General features: G+C 36.2%; 1 protein-coding gene across 1 annotated transcript in view; it reads left to right on the top strand.

Moving 5' to 3' along the window:
• LOC115219838 (aspartate aminotransferase, cytoplasmic-like) overlaps positions 1–17,535 on the top strand; it is a 34,001-nt gene extending 16,466 nt beyond the window's left edge. Inside the window, exons 3-10 of the mRNA XM_029790124.2 lie at positions 682–790; positions 4,260–4,372; positions 6,069–6,173; positions 7,702–7,852; positions 11,630–11,795; positions 12,074–12,216; positions 14,230–14,384; positions 17,332–17,535. Of these exons, the coding sequence (XP_029645984.1) occupies positions 682–790; positions 4,260–4,372; positions 6,069–6,173; positions 7,702–7,852; positions 11,630–11,795; positions 12,074–12,216; positions 14,230–14,363 (921 nt within the window). The 3' untranslated portion in view covers positions 14,364–14,384; positions 17,332–17,535. The remainder of the gene's footprint in view (positions 1–681; positions 791–4,259; positions 4,373–6,068; positions 6,174–7,701; positions 7,853–11,629; positions 11,796–12,073; positions 12,217–14,229; positions 14,385–17,331) is intronic.
• Positions 17,536–18,028: the final 493 nt, after the last annotated feature.

The raw sequence follows: 18,028 nt of genomic DNA, 5'->3' as shown, positions 1-18,028 counted from the left end.
TTCTGTTGTTCTTGCTTTTATTACAAATATTCATCTATATTTTCAATCATCAGAAATAGAGTGACTTGCAAAGAATCTGATAGTTGGAATAAAATATTTTAATGTTCTGTTGATCCTTTAATAGTTATATTGTCCATAAAAGCAGGGAACCATCAGAAGTATTATTAAATTACTTATATTATTTAGATCAGTGGTTTTCAATTGGGATCCACATAACCCTTTGGGGATCCACATAACCCTTTGGGGATCTACATAAGATTTTGTTGTTAGAATTTATGTGCAACAAATTGCTCATATTTTTACAATATTCAAAATATTTAAACAATTTTATACAATTCCTCGTAACGTTAATCATAAAAATTTAATAGTTTTTAGACTTTGAATGTCTATGAGGGTTTCCCCTCCACACAGGGGTAAAATAGGAATCAAAGGGGTCCATAGGTAAAAAAAAAATGGTTGAGAACCACTGATTTAGATACATCCATTAAGACAAGATTGAATTGTTTTGCCTTTTTATCATTCATTTCATGAACCCATAATTAATTGCAGTTCCTTGAACTGCATCTTTCTCCTATAGGAAAATGGTTGTTGCCCATGTATAAAAAAATGCAATAATTGTATTCTTCAGAACACCATCAGACAATCTTTTGTCAACCACTAATATTATATTAATTTGTGCAGGTTGTTGGAGTGCAGTCTCTAGGAGGTACTGGTGCCATACGTCTTTCTGCTGATTTTTATCGCACCATCAATAAAGCTGACACAGTCTATGTCTCAAGTCCAACATGGGGTAAGCAATCACATTTTGATTATATTCTTTACAGAGAAAAAAAACTCCATGTCCATATGTGTGAATATTTGCTACTTTTATTTTTCTGTATTTGATGGGTTTCTGAAAAATATCTATCCCCACTTAGATGTGGATGTTCTGGTAGATACCACAAGGGAAACTCTCATTTTGGCTTTTGGTGCAGTCAAGCAGCCATCATTGAAAAGATCAAGGAAGGTCAAAATTGTGTGATCTGATGGTCTTGGCACAGGAGATGTCTCCTCGCTGGTGATATAAGCAAGAGTACAAAAAGGCAATATGAGAGTTTCTTACATTATTTACATTTGACGGATATTTGTCCTCCTCTTGTTTGTTGCTAACACAACATTTCAGCTGATATACCCTCCAGCCTTCGTCAGGTGTCTTGGGGAAACCAAGCCAAACACTCAGTATGCTCTGTAAAGTGGTTGGCATAAGGAAGGGCATCCATCCATAGAAACCAAGCCAAAATTTCGAACCTGGGTTCTCATTCCTAAGGTATTTTTCTCCATAATTAATTGCCGATGGGCATATGGCATAGTGGTTAAGAGTGCGGGCTACTAACCCCAAGATTCCAAGTTCTAAGCAGTGATCAGAATAATAATACTAACATCAAAAAATACCTTAGGAATGAGAACCCAGGTTCGAAATTTTCCCAAGACATCTGATGAAGGCTGGAGGGTATATCAGCCGAAACATTGTGTTAACAACAAACAAGATGAGGACAAATATCCATCAAATGTAAGTAGCATACATAATTCCTCATCTCTTAAATATAGAACTGTATGAGAGTTTCTCTTATGGTAACTATTGCTGTATAGTTCTAACAAAACATCCATGTTTAAGTAGGAATAAATATTACTTTTTGATATTATACTGACTCTGTTACTAATATACATTTCTGAAAAACATATATATCCTCTTATAAGTTGGAGCAGTTATGTTTCCAGCTAGATATTCTTTTTATTTTCTAATGTAACCACTGAGAGATGAAATATGAACTAATACTTTTATTGAGTGTTACTTGGGTGGTTTTATGTAAACAATCCAGAGAATCCTTGTCCGGTATCAGATTGATCCCCAAATCTAATCAGTTTGTGCCAGTCATGAGGCCAAACATCCCTGAAAGTTTCATCCAAATCCATCCAGTGTTTCTTGAGATATCTTGTCCACAGACAAACAAACAAACAAACAAACAAACACAACTGAAAACAATACCTCCGCCTTCGCTAAGGCAGAGGTAATAATCATGTTGTTTTTGTGGGTGGGTTGTTTTTTGGCAGTAATGTCCATTTTCTTTGGATAAGTATTACAAAACAAATGTTAGTAAAAGAAATGGACTCAAATTTGGTTGAAATGACCCTAGCTTATTACTGGATACCTTACGTTGCTTGCATTATTAAAAAAAAAAAAATTGTAATTTATTACTGAGAAAATCTCTGCATTTTCACAATTTTATAACCCAAAATTTATTTTACATTTACATCTGGGTCTTAATAATGATCATATTTAGGGAATTCCCACACCTTAAATTTTGAACTGAATGACTTTCAACAAATGAATCAGCTTTTGAGTTTATGTACTTCTTGTGGTTTTATTTTGATTCTTCTCTAATAGAAATAGAGGAGCTGTTGCCTTTATGTACATTGTTTCTTTTCCCCTAATTGTTAGGTTTACTTAAAATGCTATATTTAGATATTTATTTTACATGTAATTAAAGGCAATAATATAAAATATGATTTTATTGGTGTCACTTTTTACATAAACTCTACTTTGAAGTCTCTTTAATTTGTTTTCTTCATTTTTTTTTTACTGAGTCAGACATGCTAGATTCCTTAAAGATATATGTTCAACTATACACCTAAGCCATTCAATTAATGCAATACTTGTACTTTTGTTAGCACCCACAACCTCTTTTGTGAGATATATGAAGCTATGAATAATCTCATGCATTGTTATGTGCTGTCAGCTATGAATAAAAAATTTTTCTTTTGCAATCCTATTTTAGTCACAGTTTCTTTGTGTAGCTTAAGTTTGTTTATTCCAATTTAACCATGTCTACAAATATAACTCATTCGCTGTTCTTACATATAATAACTATCATTCCTATAAGGCTTTGAAGAATGGATTCAGCATTTGTAGCTGATGATGCCCAGCATGCAGAAATGCATGCATCCTATGGTTCGTAAGTTATCTTTGAATGGGAGACTTTGTGTGAATACTTGCAAGAAAGTGGACTCTGCTAAAGGCACCCTAGAGCCAGGCAGTGGTGTTAAATCTTATGCAAAAGCTCAAGTTACTGTCCAAACACAGCTATAGTCCATGCAACTTGCTTCTGTAAAGTTTCCATTTACCTAATTTCACTCACAATGCTTAGAACAGCCTTGGTCAAGGAACCACACAATGGGATTGAACCTGGAACCATGTGATTATGAAGCTAATTTATTTATCATAACCGCATAGCCATGCTTTGTGCTATATGGAAACAAAGGAAATATAATCTCTTAATTTATACTTAGTTAGAAAAATGTATATAATCTCCAAGGAAACAATTTTTCATTAGTGTTCAGCCCATTGTACTCAAGCAAAATAAAAATCTGAATTAATGTGGTGGACAAAAAAAAAACAACTTATTTCTTTTATAAATATAGTTGCTTTCTATTTATTTCTATTCCAAACTCATTCAGAAAGCTTTTGAACAAATTCTTTTAAGACTCTTTATAAACTATAGCCTCTTGGTCGTCTGGCTACTTTTTTTTCTTTTTTTTTTTTTTTTTGTAACCTAGAATTTTTCATATCTTTACTCTTAATAATTACCTTGATAATTTATCCTTACTTCTGCTTCAAACTTTCACAGCAATAACATGACTGGACAGGACAGTCTGGTTATTGCTGTTTCACTTCCATGACTAGTACTACTGCATTTCCCATTAATATAAATTACTCTTATCTTCTTAAATTTTTTTTTTTATTCTTAAATCATTCATCTAATCAGACATTGTTACTAACTTTACCTAAACTGTTTTTTTAGATATTTCAGTTTCCATCATACTAAATTTACTCTAAGTTTTAGTTTTCATTTTGCAACTTCTTGAAATTTAAATAATTATTATTATTATCATTATTATTATTATTATTTACTGCAAGTTGGCAGGGTCGTTAGCATGCCAGACAAGATCTTTAGTGGCATTTTGTCCATCTCTGTTTTCTGAGTTCAAATTCCATCAAGGTCTACTTTGCTTTCATCCTTCAGGGATCGACAAAATAAGTAGTAGTTTAGTACTGGAGTCGCTGTAATCAACTAACCCACTTCATCAAAGTTGCTGGCCTTGTGCCAAAATTTGAAATAATTACTACTACTACTACTATTAGTACAGAATTAATCCTGAAGAAGAACAGTCATAGAATCAATGTTTTGATGAAAATTTACAAAGCTTCTTTTATTATTCAGGAAACCACAAGGGTGTCTACATGGCTGCTGGCTTTACCAACGTCAAAGAGTACCGATATTGGGATGCTCAAACCAGAAGCTTAGATATTAATGGCATGGTTGAAGATCTTAGTGTAAGATATTTTGCTTATTATTATGATTATGAAAATAACATTTTCTTTGGCAGAATCGAGAAAGAATTAGTGTCTTCATTTTTTTCATTTGATAGTTGGAAATAATTGTCACTGTCATACAAGCAGAGTCATTCTTTCCCAATATTCTGGTGACTGGAAGGACATCTGCCTCAATAAATTCTGTCCAACCCATGCAAGCATAGAAAAATGGACATTAAAAAAATGATAATGATGTGGTCGAATATCTCTGCTTTCAGTCTCAAAATTGTTTGGTAAATGTTTTAACTTCAATTCAGCCTACCTTGCTTCATTGAAAATAAATACCAGCATCATTTTGTAGCAGTGGTTGACACTTTGAAAGAAATCTACACAAAATTACCTCTTAGAGAAATTCCAGGCACAGGCATGGCTGTGTGGTAAGAAGTTTGCTTCCCAACCACATTGTCTCAGGTTCAGTCCCACTGCATGGCACCTTGGACAAGTATCTTCTATTATAACTTCAGTTTGACCAAAACCTTGTGAGTGGGTTTGATAGATGGAAACTCAAAGGAAACTATTGTGTGTGTGTGTATGTGTGTGTGCACGCACATGTGCTATTGTCTCTTTGCCTTGACATTGTGTGATAGTTATAAATGAATAGCACCATCACGCAAGCAGTGTCCCTCATTTCCAGTCTTTCATAAAAAAACATGTCTGGTCATGGGCAAATATTACCTTACTTGGAAACAGATGAGGGCTGGTAACAGGAAGGGCATCCAGCCATAGAAAAACCTGCCTTGACTAATTCCATCCAACTCATGCAAGCATGGAAAAGTGAACATTGAGAAATAGGGGGGTAACCCATAATGCCTAGATTTCTGCAGGGGTGTGAATGTTTACAGAAAAAATTTACCACTATATGCATGTTTTGGGGAATGTGAAAGGGGTTAACTGATCCTATTCAAATGAAATAAAATCATTATGCATCCATGTATATTCTTAATATGTGGAGGCATATGGCTCAGTGGTTAGAGTGTTGGGCTCACAATCATGAGGTGGTGAGTTTGATTCTTGGACCAGGCTGGGTATTGTGTTCTTGAGCAAGTTACTTTATTTCATTTTGCTCCAGTTCACTCAACTGTAGAAATGAGCTGCAATGTCACTGGTACCAAGCTGTATCAGCCTTTTCCTTTCCCTCAGATAACATCAGTGGTGTGGTGAGGGGAGGCTGGTATGCATAGGTGACTACTGGTCTTCCATAAACAACATGGCCCAGACTTGTGCCTCAGAGGGTAACTTTCTTGGTCATTTATGACTAAAGGAGGTCTTTACCTATATACTTAATACTTTGTTTGGAACTTCTCTAAATGTTAAACATTTGAACAATAACAGACCAGCTACCTAATAAAGTCAAGTTTTTATTAATGGTCTTCTTTATATTTTTTATCTTTGTTGTGATTTATTTCAGAAGTTTTTACACCTATTCTGCATCAGATAAATAATTTTATTAATAATTCCAAATTGAGATTTGGCTTAAGCCATTCTCAATATTTTGTAAGATCTTTCTTCTCAGATATAACTTCATATGGCAAAGATACTAAAAAGGTGTTGTGGGCTGAGATAATTGAATGGGGATCGGCTTATTGGTCTGTCTTCTGTATTTTTGTCCCAGTATTTTTTCAATTACCTTTCTACTCTTCTATCCATTGTCCCACAGGCTGCAAAAGAAAATTCCGTGGTAATCTTACATGCTGTTGCACATAACCCCACTGGTGTCGATCCAACACATGATCAATGGAAACAAATTGCGGATGTGTGTGAAGTGAGTATATTTTGGTTTTCTCACCTTCTACTTTGAAACGGTCAAAATATTAATGAAAATAAAATTAGAGACCAACAAAAACTAAGGACAGTTTATATCAAGTAAAATCAGATAAGATTCAAAGGTGTCACAAGAAGATGGTGAATACTATATAATGTCTTTTGTAGGCTTTTCTTTGGAGAAGATAAGAAAACTGTCAGACTTCCCATATCTTCCCCAAAGGAGAGTTCTGTCATATGCAGAAGGATCCACCTCTCCTTATCACAGCACCGTCTTATTCCATTTTGTGACCTGCATTTTTGAATACACACATCACACACTAAGTATGGCTTAATGGTTAGGGTATTCAGCTCATAATTGTAAGGTTGTGAGTTTGATTCCTGGTGACATGTTGTGTCCTTGAGCAAGATGCTTTATTTCACATTGCTCCAGTCCACTCAGCTGGCAAAAATGAGTTGAACCTGTAATTCAATAGGCCAGCTTTGTCACATTCTGTCTGTCACACTAAATCTCCCTGAGAACTATGTTACAGGTAGACATGTCTGTAAAGTGCTTGGCCACTTGTAAGTTAATTTTGCCAGCAGGCTGTTCCATTAATCAGATCAGTTGGAACCTTTGTCCTTTTTTTTATTGCTGATTTACAGTTTCTTTTTGAATAAAAGATCAAACTATGATTTAATTCCAAAGTGATTACCTTTCATAATTAAGAAGCTTGCTTCCCAAACATGTGGGCTCTGGTTCAGTTGCACTGGGCAAGTGTCTTCTACTATAGCCCAGGCTGACCAGATCCTTGTGAGTAGATTTGCTAGGTAGAAACCAAAAGAAGCCCATCATGTGTGTATACCCTAGTCTAGATATCATGTGATGTTTGTAGATGAGCATCATTGTCCTACAAGCAAGATTATTTCTTTCAAATCTTTCATGTAAAACAAGTCTGGTAGCATGAAAATAATATACCCATTTCTTTACTACCCACAAGGGGCTAAACACAGAGGGGACAAATAAGGACAGACAAACGGATTAAGTCGATTACATCAACCCCAGTGCATAACTGGTACTTAATTTATCGACCCCGAAAGGATGAAAGGCAAAGTCGACCTCGGCGGAATTTGAACTCAGAACGTAGTGACAGACGAAATACTGCTGAGCATTTCGCCCGGCGTGCTAACAATTCTGCCAGCTCGCCACCTTGCTTGGAAACAGGTGAGGGTTGATGACAGCAAGGGCATCCAACCATAGTAAATCTGCCGCAACAAAATTCATCTAACTCATGCAAGCATGGAAAAACAAACATTAAATGATGATGATGACAACAACAGTATCTGGTTGTAGAAAATCTGCGTCAAAAAATTGTCTGCCCCATGCATGTATGGCTTAGTGGTTAGGATGTTAAGCATGGACAGGTTGATGTTAAAATGATGATTATTTTTCTTTGCTTCTCTCTTCTTTGTTCATTAAGAAACAATTATTCTTTGTTGTCATTCTATATTGTTCAATTTCTTTATTGATAAATAATTTTCCCTTCCAGGAACGCAAAGTTTTAGTTCTGATGGACATTGCTTATCAAGGCTTTGCCACAGGAGACTTAGTTGCTGATGCCTGGGCTCCACGATATTTTGCTTCCAGAGGATTTGAATTCCTTACAGCCCAGTCTTTCTCTAAGAATTTTGGTTTATATAGTAAGTAACTGGTAAACATTCTGCTATTTTCAGTAACGATATATATCTGTGGAACTGCTATTTCCATGTTTTCTGTAATATAATAGATACATATATTGACACAGGTGTGGTTGTGTGGTGATAAGCTTACTTTCCAACCATGTGGTCTTGGTGCAGTGCCACAGTGTGAAACTTTGGGAAAGTGTTGTCTATTATATAACCCTCAGTTGTTGAGCTTCATGGAGGCAATGCCAAGTTAGCAAGACTTCTGGTATTTTGTTGTGCTTGAAAAGATACGTTGAGCTAAGTGAATCATGGTCATTTCCAGTGCCAGTGACACATGTAAAGTACCCATGCTAGTGCCACTTTGAAGAAATCCAGGCCTGTGACACATAAAAGACACATGTAAGAAACACTCAGTATGCTCTGTAAAGTGGTCGGCATTAGGAAGGGCATCCATCCATAGAAACCAAGCCCAAAACAGACGACTTGAGCCTGGTGCAGCATTCCAGCTTACCAGTTCTAGTCAAACTGTCTAACCTGTAGCAATATCGTCTCTCATTGCTATCTTCACTGTTTGAGAAGAGTATTAAGAATGACCTCGGTCGAGATACAAACAGCTTTGGCTAGTTTAACATTGTTGTAAACACTAATTCGATTGGCTGACACGTTGGTCTCTACTACGCTCGCACCGCTGGTTATAACTTGGCGCAAAATGTCTCGACTTATTTTCGCGCCATAGTCCAAGCAGCCAATCACAGCTTTCCATTCTGAAGTTCACTGGGAGCCTGGTGAAGCTTATAAAACAAGGTTTCTCAGAAAAAATATTCGTCTTAGGTTTCCAGTCCTTCTCAGGGCGAACCTCTGACCACACAGAGCTCGTCTTAGGTTTCCAGTCCTTCTCAGGGCGAACCTCTGACCACACAGAGCTCGTCTTAGGTTTCCAGTCCTCTCAGGGCGAACCTCTGACCACACAGAGCTCGTCGTAGGCTTTTAGTTCTTTTAAGAACTAAGTCTCTGACCACACAGAGAATACTCGACCAAGTTCCAGTTTCGAGGCAGGCGACCACCATTAATACAAGATGTTACAGATACCTAACATACTGTTAGTGTGAAATATCACCATGAAGAAAACGGTTACAAGATATCTATAACTAGAGAAAAATAACCAAGCAGAACATATGATGAAGAAGCAGCAAGAACCAATCGACAAACATCGAGATTTAAATTGTACACGAGACAACTACAGATTCAACTATAGCGGTTAGGTGAAATTCTCGCCACGAAGAAAACGGCTACAGTAACATGTCTGGAAGTATATTCATATCAAGAGAAAGATAAACACAACGAGTGATTCAATTAATCTCAACTGCGACATGCAATATCTTGATATGGGACTCTTACGGTGTACCTCATAAACGGTAAATCAATTATCTGTTTCTTGGGTTCTAGTTTCTTCTAAGAACTACCTTAAGCCATCTGTAATTACCTGTTGCCAAGTCGATACCAACAACATTAACTGTGAATCAAATCCCATCGACAATTCACTGGTCAGTACCTTTTACGCCTAACGAACACACAGACACAAAAACATGCGAACACTTACAAACTTCCAACATCAAACATGATTGTAAAATATGTAAAATAAATAATGTATATATCTTAAAAAGAAATCTTGTTGTCATTCCAAACTTATGTGTATTGCCGCTGCATGTAAAAGATAGTCAGTAAAATATATTATTAAGAATCGGGTCAGTACCTATTTTTATACTGGTGACCCCTTTAATACGCAGGACTTCTGATATACTGCGCGGCCAACGGTAGACATAAGTTACGGAATTGACACAAGAGAACGCTGAAAGATGAACTTTTTAAGAAAACCAAAAAAATAGATATATATAATAATGTCAATTTTATCGCCGTTTTGTCGTAGACAAAACGTCTGGCAAGAGGCTATATGTAGCAATATCGTCTCTCATTGCTATCTTCACTGTTTGAGAAGAGTATTAAGAATGACCTCGGTCGAGATTAAAACAGCTTTGGCTAGTTTAACATTGTTGTAAACACTAATTCGATTGGCTGACACGTTGGTCTCTACTACGCTCGCACCGCTGGTTATAACTTGGCGCAAAATGTCTCGACTTATTTTCGCGCCATAGTCCAAGCAGCCAATCACAGCTTTCCATTTCTGAAGTTCACTGGGAGCCTGGTGAAGCTTATAAAACAAGGTTTCTCAGAAAAAATATTCGTCTTAGGTTTCCAGTCCTTCTCAGGGCGAACCTCTGACCACACAGAGCTCGTCTTAGGTTTCCAGTCCTTCTCAGGGCGAACCTCTGACCACACAGAGCTCGTCTTAGGTTTCCAGTCCTTCTCAGGGCGAACCTCTGACCACACAGAGCTCGTCGTAGGCTTTTAGTTCTTTTAAGAACTAAGTCTCTGACCACACAGAGAATACTCGACCAAGTTCCAGTTTCGAGGCAGGCGACCACCATTAATACAAGATGTTACAGATACCTAACATACTGTTAGTGTGAAATATCACCATGAAGAAAACGGTTACAAGATATCTATAACTAGAGAAAAATAACCAAGCAGAACATATGATGAAGAAGCAGCAAGAACCAATCGACAAACATCGAAGATTTAAATTGTACACGAGACAACTACAGATTCAACTATAGCGGTTAGGTGAAATTCTCGCCACGAAGAAAACGGCTACAGTAACATGTCTGGAAGTATATTCATATCAAGAGAAAGATAAACACAACGAGTGATTCAATTAATCTCAACTGCGACATGCAATATCTTGATATGGGACTCTTACGGTGTACCTCATAAACGGTAAATCAATTATCTGTTTCTTGGGTTCTAGTTTCTTCTAAGAACTACCTTAAGCCATCTGTAATTACCTGTTGCCAAGTCGATACCAACAACATTAACTGTGAATCAAATCCCATCGACAATTCACTGGTCAGTACCTTTTTACGCCTAACGAACACACAGACACAAAAACATGCGAACACTTACAAACTTCCAACATCAAACATGATTGTAAAATATGTAAAATAAATAATGTATATATCTTAAAAAGAAATCTTGTTGTCATTCCAAACTTATGTGTATTGCCGCTGCATGTAAAAGATAGTCAGTAAAATATATTAATAAGAATAGGATCATTACTATTTTTATAAACCCTTACCAGCATGGAAAATGTGTTAAATGATGATAATGAGGAGGAGAATGAGCTCTGAACCAATCAAAGCCTTGTGAGTGAATTTGGATGATGGAAACTGAAAGGAGACCTATCATATATGTATCTGTATACGTGTGAGCATGTGCACGTGCCCTTGCCTTGACATTATGTGTTGATTGTAAATGAGCATCACCATCATACAAGCTTAATTGTTTGTATCAAGCCTTCAGTGAAAAATATGTCAAACAATGAGGAAATATAACCTTGCTTGGGAACAAGTGAGTGTTGGCAACAGGAAGGGTATCCAACCGTAGAATATCTATCTCCTCAAATTCTGTCTGACCCATGCAAGCATGGAAATGTGAGTATTAAATGATGAGGATGATGATGACGACAACAACGATGACCACTCAGTTGAATTTTAGTAAAGATATATTCATTTTAGATTGTTATAATTATCTTACATGTAACATTAGTAATTATTACTTGACATATAGATATATTATGATGAAACCAGTTGTGATCATAGCTACTCCCAAATAATGTTATAATCAGAGAAAAAAATTATGGTTTTGATATGCCCTTTTTTTTTTTTTTTTACCTAGATGAACGTATCGGAAACCTAGTCCTTGTCTGTAATACTACCAATGCCATGGAGCGATGCAGTTCCCAGCTGGAAATCATTGTGCGGCGTATCTGGTCCAACCCCCCTAATCATGGGGCACGTGTGGTTGCTACTGTCTTGAACAACCCTTCATATTACAACGAATGGTAAGTCAGATCAATGCAAATGGTCTTCTTCGGTGGGTAGAGTATCATAGAGTAGAAGGAAATCTTCACACAAATTTTATAAGACCACTGTAGTTTATAGGGTAAACAAATAGGAAATAACAGTTGCTACCCAAGAACATAAATCATGTTACATAGTGTAATCTAGGACAGTTGTAACTGTAATTCCTAAAAAAAAAGTCTCAAAATTTCTGGAATGCCCTTCATATATTGTGTTCTGTCTCTCTTTAATCTAGATTATTATTTCATTTCATTTTCAGGCAAGAAAGCGTCAAAGTAATGGCTAATCGGATTAAAGAAATGCGCAAACAGCTATATGAAAAGCTAAAATCATTGGAAACCCCAGGAACATGGGAACATATCATCACACAGATTGGAATGTTCAGCTTTACTGGTTTAAATCGTAAGTTTTGGGGTTTTTTTTAAACTTCTTGAATAGCTTACATTATGAATGAAAATAACATAATAAATTATTAGGTCAGGTATTTACTTTTTGATTTTTGATTTTTTACTTGTTACAGTTATTGAACTGTAACCATGGCCACCTCCTTGAAGGGTTTAGTACTTATATTGGTTTTCTTTACTGAACCACTAAATTACAGTGATGTAAACAAACCAATAACACATTATTTCCACTTAATCATGCATTATCTCAAAACTTCAAGATTATGATGATGTGATTTTTTATTTATAGAATAACATTGTAGGGTAGGTGTAAGAGGCCAGATCTGGCCAGTTTGGACGTAAAACAGGTACAATATTTGGGCCAGATACAGCCAGTTTAATCCTTTAGCATTTAAACCGGCCATATCCGGCCAAAAGTATTCTGCTTCTTTTATGTTCAAACTGGCCAGATCTGGTCTCTCACACCAACCCTACAATATCATCTTAAAAATTAACAGCTGCCTCATCAAAATCTCATAACTACAAGATAATGCATGATTAGTTCAAAACAATGTGGATAAAAAAGCACTTGTTTTGGCAGAATAATGCGAACACTAAAGGGTTAAATGCTAAAGAGTTAAATGTTAAAGCTTTAAACTCAAAAGCGTATGGTTGTAAACTGAGTTTCTAAACCACACACCCATAATTAATACCACGAAACCAGAGCTGGGCCATTTATGGCTTAGAAGGTGGAATTAAATACATTACTTCACACAATTTTGTGCATAAATATGTATAGCTGTGCAGGTATTTATGTGTATATCAATGTGATTACACTGTATAACAAAATTTTATTTTTTTTTTTTTGTCTTTGGTCATTAAGTGTTATTTCCTATTTGCTTCTATCAAGAAATCAAAGGAAATGACTACTATTCCCTTCAAACTTTGCTTTTAATGATATGGACATCAATGTTTGGAAAACTGACTTATTTTCCATTGCATTTCAGACAGATCTAGTGCTTAGTTGCTGAAGCAGAATATCATTATAGCAAATATTCTCGCTCAATACCACAAATTTGCTTGTCAGTTGCTTGACCTTAACCACTTGAGCCTGTTCCTTATTGGCTGACAATATGTGCATCTCTGAATAGTGGAGGAGCATCATAGCCATTATTGAGGGGGATACTTTGGGGTTTGAATAAATATCAACAAAAGCAAAGTTTGAAGGAAATATTAACCATTTTATATACTTTCTGGGGGTAAGCAAATAAGAAATAGCAGTTGCTACCCAAGGACAAAAATCGTGTTAGATAGTGTTATCAGTTACATAATTAAGAATATGATTTCATAACATCTTACAGAATGTTTTCAGTAAAAATGTCCTGCTTTTTTTTTTTTTTGTCTTTGGTCATTAAGTGTTATTTCCTATTTGCTTCTATCAAGAAATCAAAGGAAATGACTACTATTCCCTTCAAACTTTGCTTTTAATGATATGGACATCAATGTTTGGAAAACTGACTTATTTTCCATTGCATTTCAGACAGATCTAGTGCTTAGTTGCTGAAGCAGAATATCATTATAGCAAATATTCTCGCTCAATACCACAAATTTGCTTGTCAGTTGCTTGACCTTAACCACTTGAGCCTGTTCCTTATTGGCTGACAATATGTGCATCTCTGAATAGTGGAGGAGCATCATAGCCATTATTGAGGGGGATACTTTGGGGTTTGAATAAATATCAACAAAAGCAAAGTTTGAAGGAAATATTAACCATTTTATATACTTTCTGGGGGTAAGCAAATAAGAAATAGCAGTTGCTACCCAAGGACAAAAATCGTGTTAGATAGTGTTATCAGTTACATAATTAAGAATATGATTTCATAACATCTTACAGAATGTTTTCAGTAAAAATGTCCTGCTTTTTTTTTTTTTGTTTTTTCTCTTTTAATAAATTGCTTTCATGTTATAGATTGAGATGCTTAATAAAAAAAAAAATTTTGGAAAAACTTTTCAATTCTTTTTCTTCTTCCAGCAACTCAAGTTGACAAGATGGTTAAGAAATTCCACATCTATTTAATCAAGCAAGGACGAATAAACATGTGTGGCCTGAATAGCAGCAACTTAGATTATGTAGCGAGTGCAATCTACGATGTTGTTGTGAACTAGCCAGGAGAAAATAAACTTTAGGTATATTTCAATTTCTCTTATTCCCCAAATATTATATAAAATAAAAAGATATTGTGCTCTATTGTTTAAAGAGGATAATTAAATTGATTATTAATATTTTGTTGTTGATTGAGCAGCAAGCTGGCAGAATCATTACTGTACCAGGCTAAATACTTAGCATTTTGTTCATCTTTACATTCTGAGTTCAAATTCTACCAAGGTTGACTTTAGCTTTCATTCCTTTTGAGGTCGATAAAAGAAGTACCAGTTGAATACTGGAGTCGATGTAATCTACCTAACCCTTCTCACTGAATTGCTGATCTTGTGCCAAAATTTGAAACCAATATTTTGTTGTAGATTGGCAGAATACCTTATGGTATTTTGTTACAATTTTTTACATTCTGAGTTCATATCACAGAGGTTGGGTGCTTTTTACGTGCCACCGGCACAGGTGCCAGATGAGGCTGGCAATGGCCATGATCGGTTGGTGCACGTAAAAAGCACCACCGATCGTGCCCGTTGTCAGCCTCGCCTGGCACGTAAAAAGCACCCACTACATTGATGGAGTGGTTGGCGTTAGGAAGGGCATCCAGCTGTAGAAACACTGCCAGATCAGACTGGAGCCTGGTGCAGCCTTCTGGCTTCCCAGACCCCGGTCGAACTGTCCAACCCATGCTAACATGGAAAACGGACGTTAAACAATGATGTACTAGAACCCTGGGCTAACCAAAGCTTTGTGATTAGATTTACTAGAAGGAAATTAGAGGCCCATTATTAATATACATGTGTGTGTGTGTTGACATCATATGATGGGTGTAAATGAGCATCCCTGTCATACAAGCAATGTTGATTGTTTCCAGTCTTCCATGAAAATATGCCTGGCTATGAGGAAATATTACCTTGATGAAAAACAGGAAAGGATCAGTGACAGGAAGAGTATCTGGCTGTAGAATATCTGCCTTGACAAATTCTGTCTTACCCATGCATGCATAGAAAAGTGGACAGTAAATGAGGGTGATGATAATGATATAATCAACTATACCCATCATGAAATTTGAGCCCTTCTGCCTCTTTTATAAATCTTTATTTGTATATCCCAGATTTAAATTATGTAGTCTATGTTCTTATGTAAGGGGTGACTAAAAGGGTCAGCAAGTAGAAGAGAATCCAGCTGTAAAATACTGCCTCAAAATGTCACATCCACTCCATACCAGTGTGAACATATGCACATAAAAATTATGGTTAAGAAGTTCACTTCCCAGCTGCATGGTTTCAGGCTCACTTTCATTGCACAATACCTTGGGCAACCTCTTCAACTATGGCTCCAGGTGAACCAAAGTGAGTGGATTTGGTAGACACAAACATGCAAGTTGTGTGTGTGTATGTGTTTATATCTGCACTTAAGTCCTGAGATTTGAACAATATTGTTGTTGGTACTTCTGTCAATGATTCACCCACTTGCTTCATGCCTTCAAAGTCACATTGAATAAAAATATTCCTTATTTGGAAAACAGGTAAGGGTTAGAGGGTTAGTGTCAACTAGGGTAGCCAGCTACATCAATAGCATTTGTCCAAAGCACGTTGGACCTCATGGAGGAGATGACTAGGGCCCAAAACTTCTAGCTGTGCTTGAGAAGACACGTCAAGTTAAGTGAAGTTGTGGCTATTCATACATACAGGCACTTCCTTTATGTCTCGCTATCAGCTGTGAGATGTAAAAGCACCAGTGCCAATAACGCATAAAGTACCCAAGCATTCATGCCAGTGTCACATAATAGTGCCTGTGTCCGTGTGACATTAAAAGTGCCCAGTACATTCTGTAAAGTGGTTGGTGTTAGGAAGGGCATCCAGCTGTAGAGACCATGCCAAAACAGACAAAAGGTGCTCAGGCAGCTCTCCAGCTGGCCATCTTCTGTCAAACTGTCCAGTCCATGCCAGCATGGAGAACGGGCGTTAAATTATGATGATAATGTTTTGGAAAAATAGACATAAACAAATGTATATAGACACAACATACATACAACCGGCTTTAATAAAGTTTCTGTCTCTTAAATTTCTCTCACAAAGCTATGGGCAACCCAAGGCTACTGTGGAAGGCGTACCGCCTAACTGGCCCTCGTGCTGGTGGCATGTAAAACACCCACTCAGAGTGGTTGGCGTTAGGAAGGGCATCCAGCTGTAGAAACTCTGCCAAATCAGATTGGAGCCTGGTGCAGCCATCTGGTTCGCCAGTCCTCAGTCAAATCGTCCAACCCATGCCAGCATGGAAAGTGGATGTTAAACGATGATGATGATGATGACGACGATTTGCCCAAAGTGCCTTGCAATGGGAACAAACCAGAAACTCCATGTAGTTGTGAAACAAACTTCTTAATCTCATAGCCATGGCTGTGCCTATCTATAGTTAATAATGATAATGGTTTCAAATTTTGGCACAAAGCCAGCAATTTCAGGGGAAGAGTCAGTCAATAACATCAACCCCAGTTGATGAAAGGCAAAGTCGACCTCAGCAGATTTTGAACTCAGAATGTAAAGATGAACAAAATGTCACTAAGCATTTTGCCTGGCATGCTAACAATTCTGCTAGCTCACTGCCTTTATAATTAATGGAAATAATAAAGAATTTGGAGAGGTTAAGTTTAATAGGTAACTTTGCTATTATTAAGCTGGTGTTTAGAATAAAAGTTTTTATGGAAATTTTAAATTTAAATATGAACATTTGTATCATAGAACTAATAACTAGTAACCAGGATGATATTAGAATAGTTAATGAAAAATTTTGTGCGCAAGCTGTATTAAAAGGTTAATTGTTGAGATCTATATGCAGTTGTTGTTTCAATCAATCCAAGTTGGCTTCAATGAAACAAACTTTTATTTCACTATTCCTTTTCATATTGTGCTTTATTTTGACTTATCCCCTACATTCGTAATATATCACCATTCTTTTTTTTATTTATATATTTTTCAGATATATGCTGAGAATGAAGTTAAGAATACCTTCAAACTAAAAATATCAGTTTGATAGCGTTAGTATATTTAGAATTGATGGTTTGATTTTAATTTTTGTTTTGGAAATGAGCTGTCAGTTGATGGTAAATTTGTAAAAATGTGTCCACACACACACACAGATTTTTATGGAACTCTATTAAATGTGCGAAATAAAGGTTTTATTCAACTTTAAGGTATAGGGTTTTTTTTTGCTTTTCCCAATCTTTTCACCAATTTAACCAGGCTTAAAGTAATGATAATGCTATATTTTGTAAAAGCTAATAGGCAGATTAACCCTTTTGTTACTGTATTTATTTTAAGATACATGTGTTTCTTATTGAAGTTATCAAGCCCAGATATAGTTATATCTGAGCTAATGATTTTAACCAAACCCAACTATTTTAAAGAAAAGGTAGATTTGAAGACTTCAATTGATTTTGGAAATGATCAACCAGATTTAAGGTGAAATAAGAAATTGGGACATTGATGGCGAAAAACTGTCAACACAATCTGAGCAAACTCAGAAGTGGCTGTAGTGTAGTGCAACATTTGATGAACTTGTTCAAGAACATAATGTTACAGCTGATTGACCCTTTTGTTACCATATTTCTGTTGAGATGCTCTGTTTCTTTCAATTAATTTATAAATATAACAAAGAATTTAGTAAAGTAACTTAG

This window comes from Octopus sinensis, linkage group LG15 (genome assembly GCF_006345805.1).
Source record: "Octopus sinensis linkage group LG15, ASM634580v1, whole genome shotgun sequence".
NCBI lineage: Eukaryota > Metazoa > Mollusca > Cephalopoda > Octopoda > Octopodidae > Octopus > Octopus sinensis.
The sequence above is the reverse complement of the archived record's forward strand: the minus strand, read 5'-3'. Positions and strand labels throughout refer to the sequence as shown.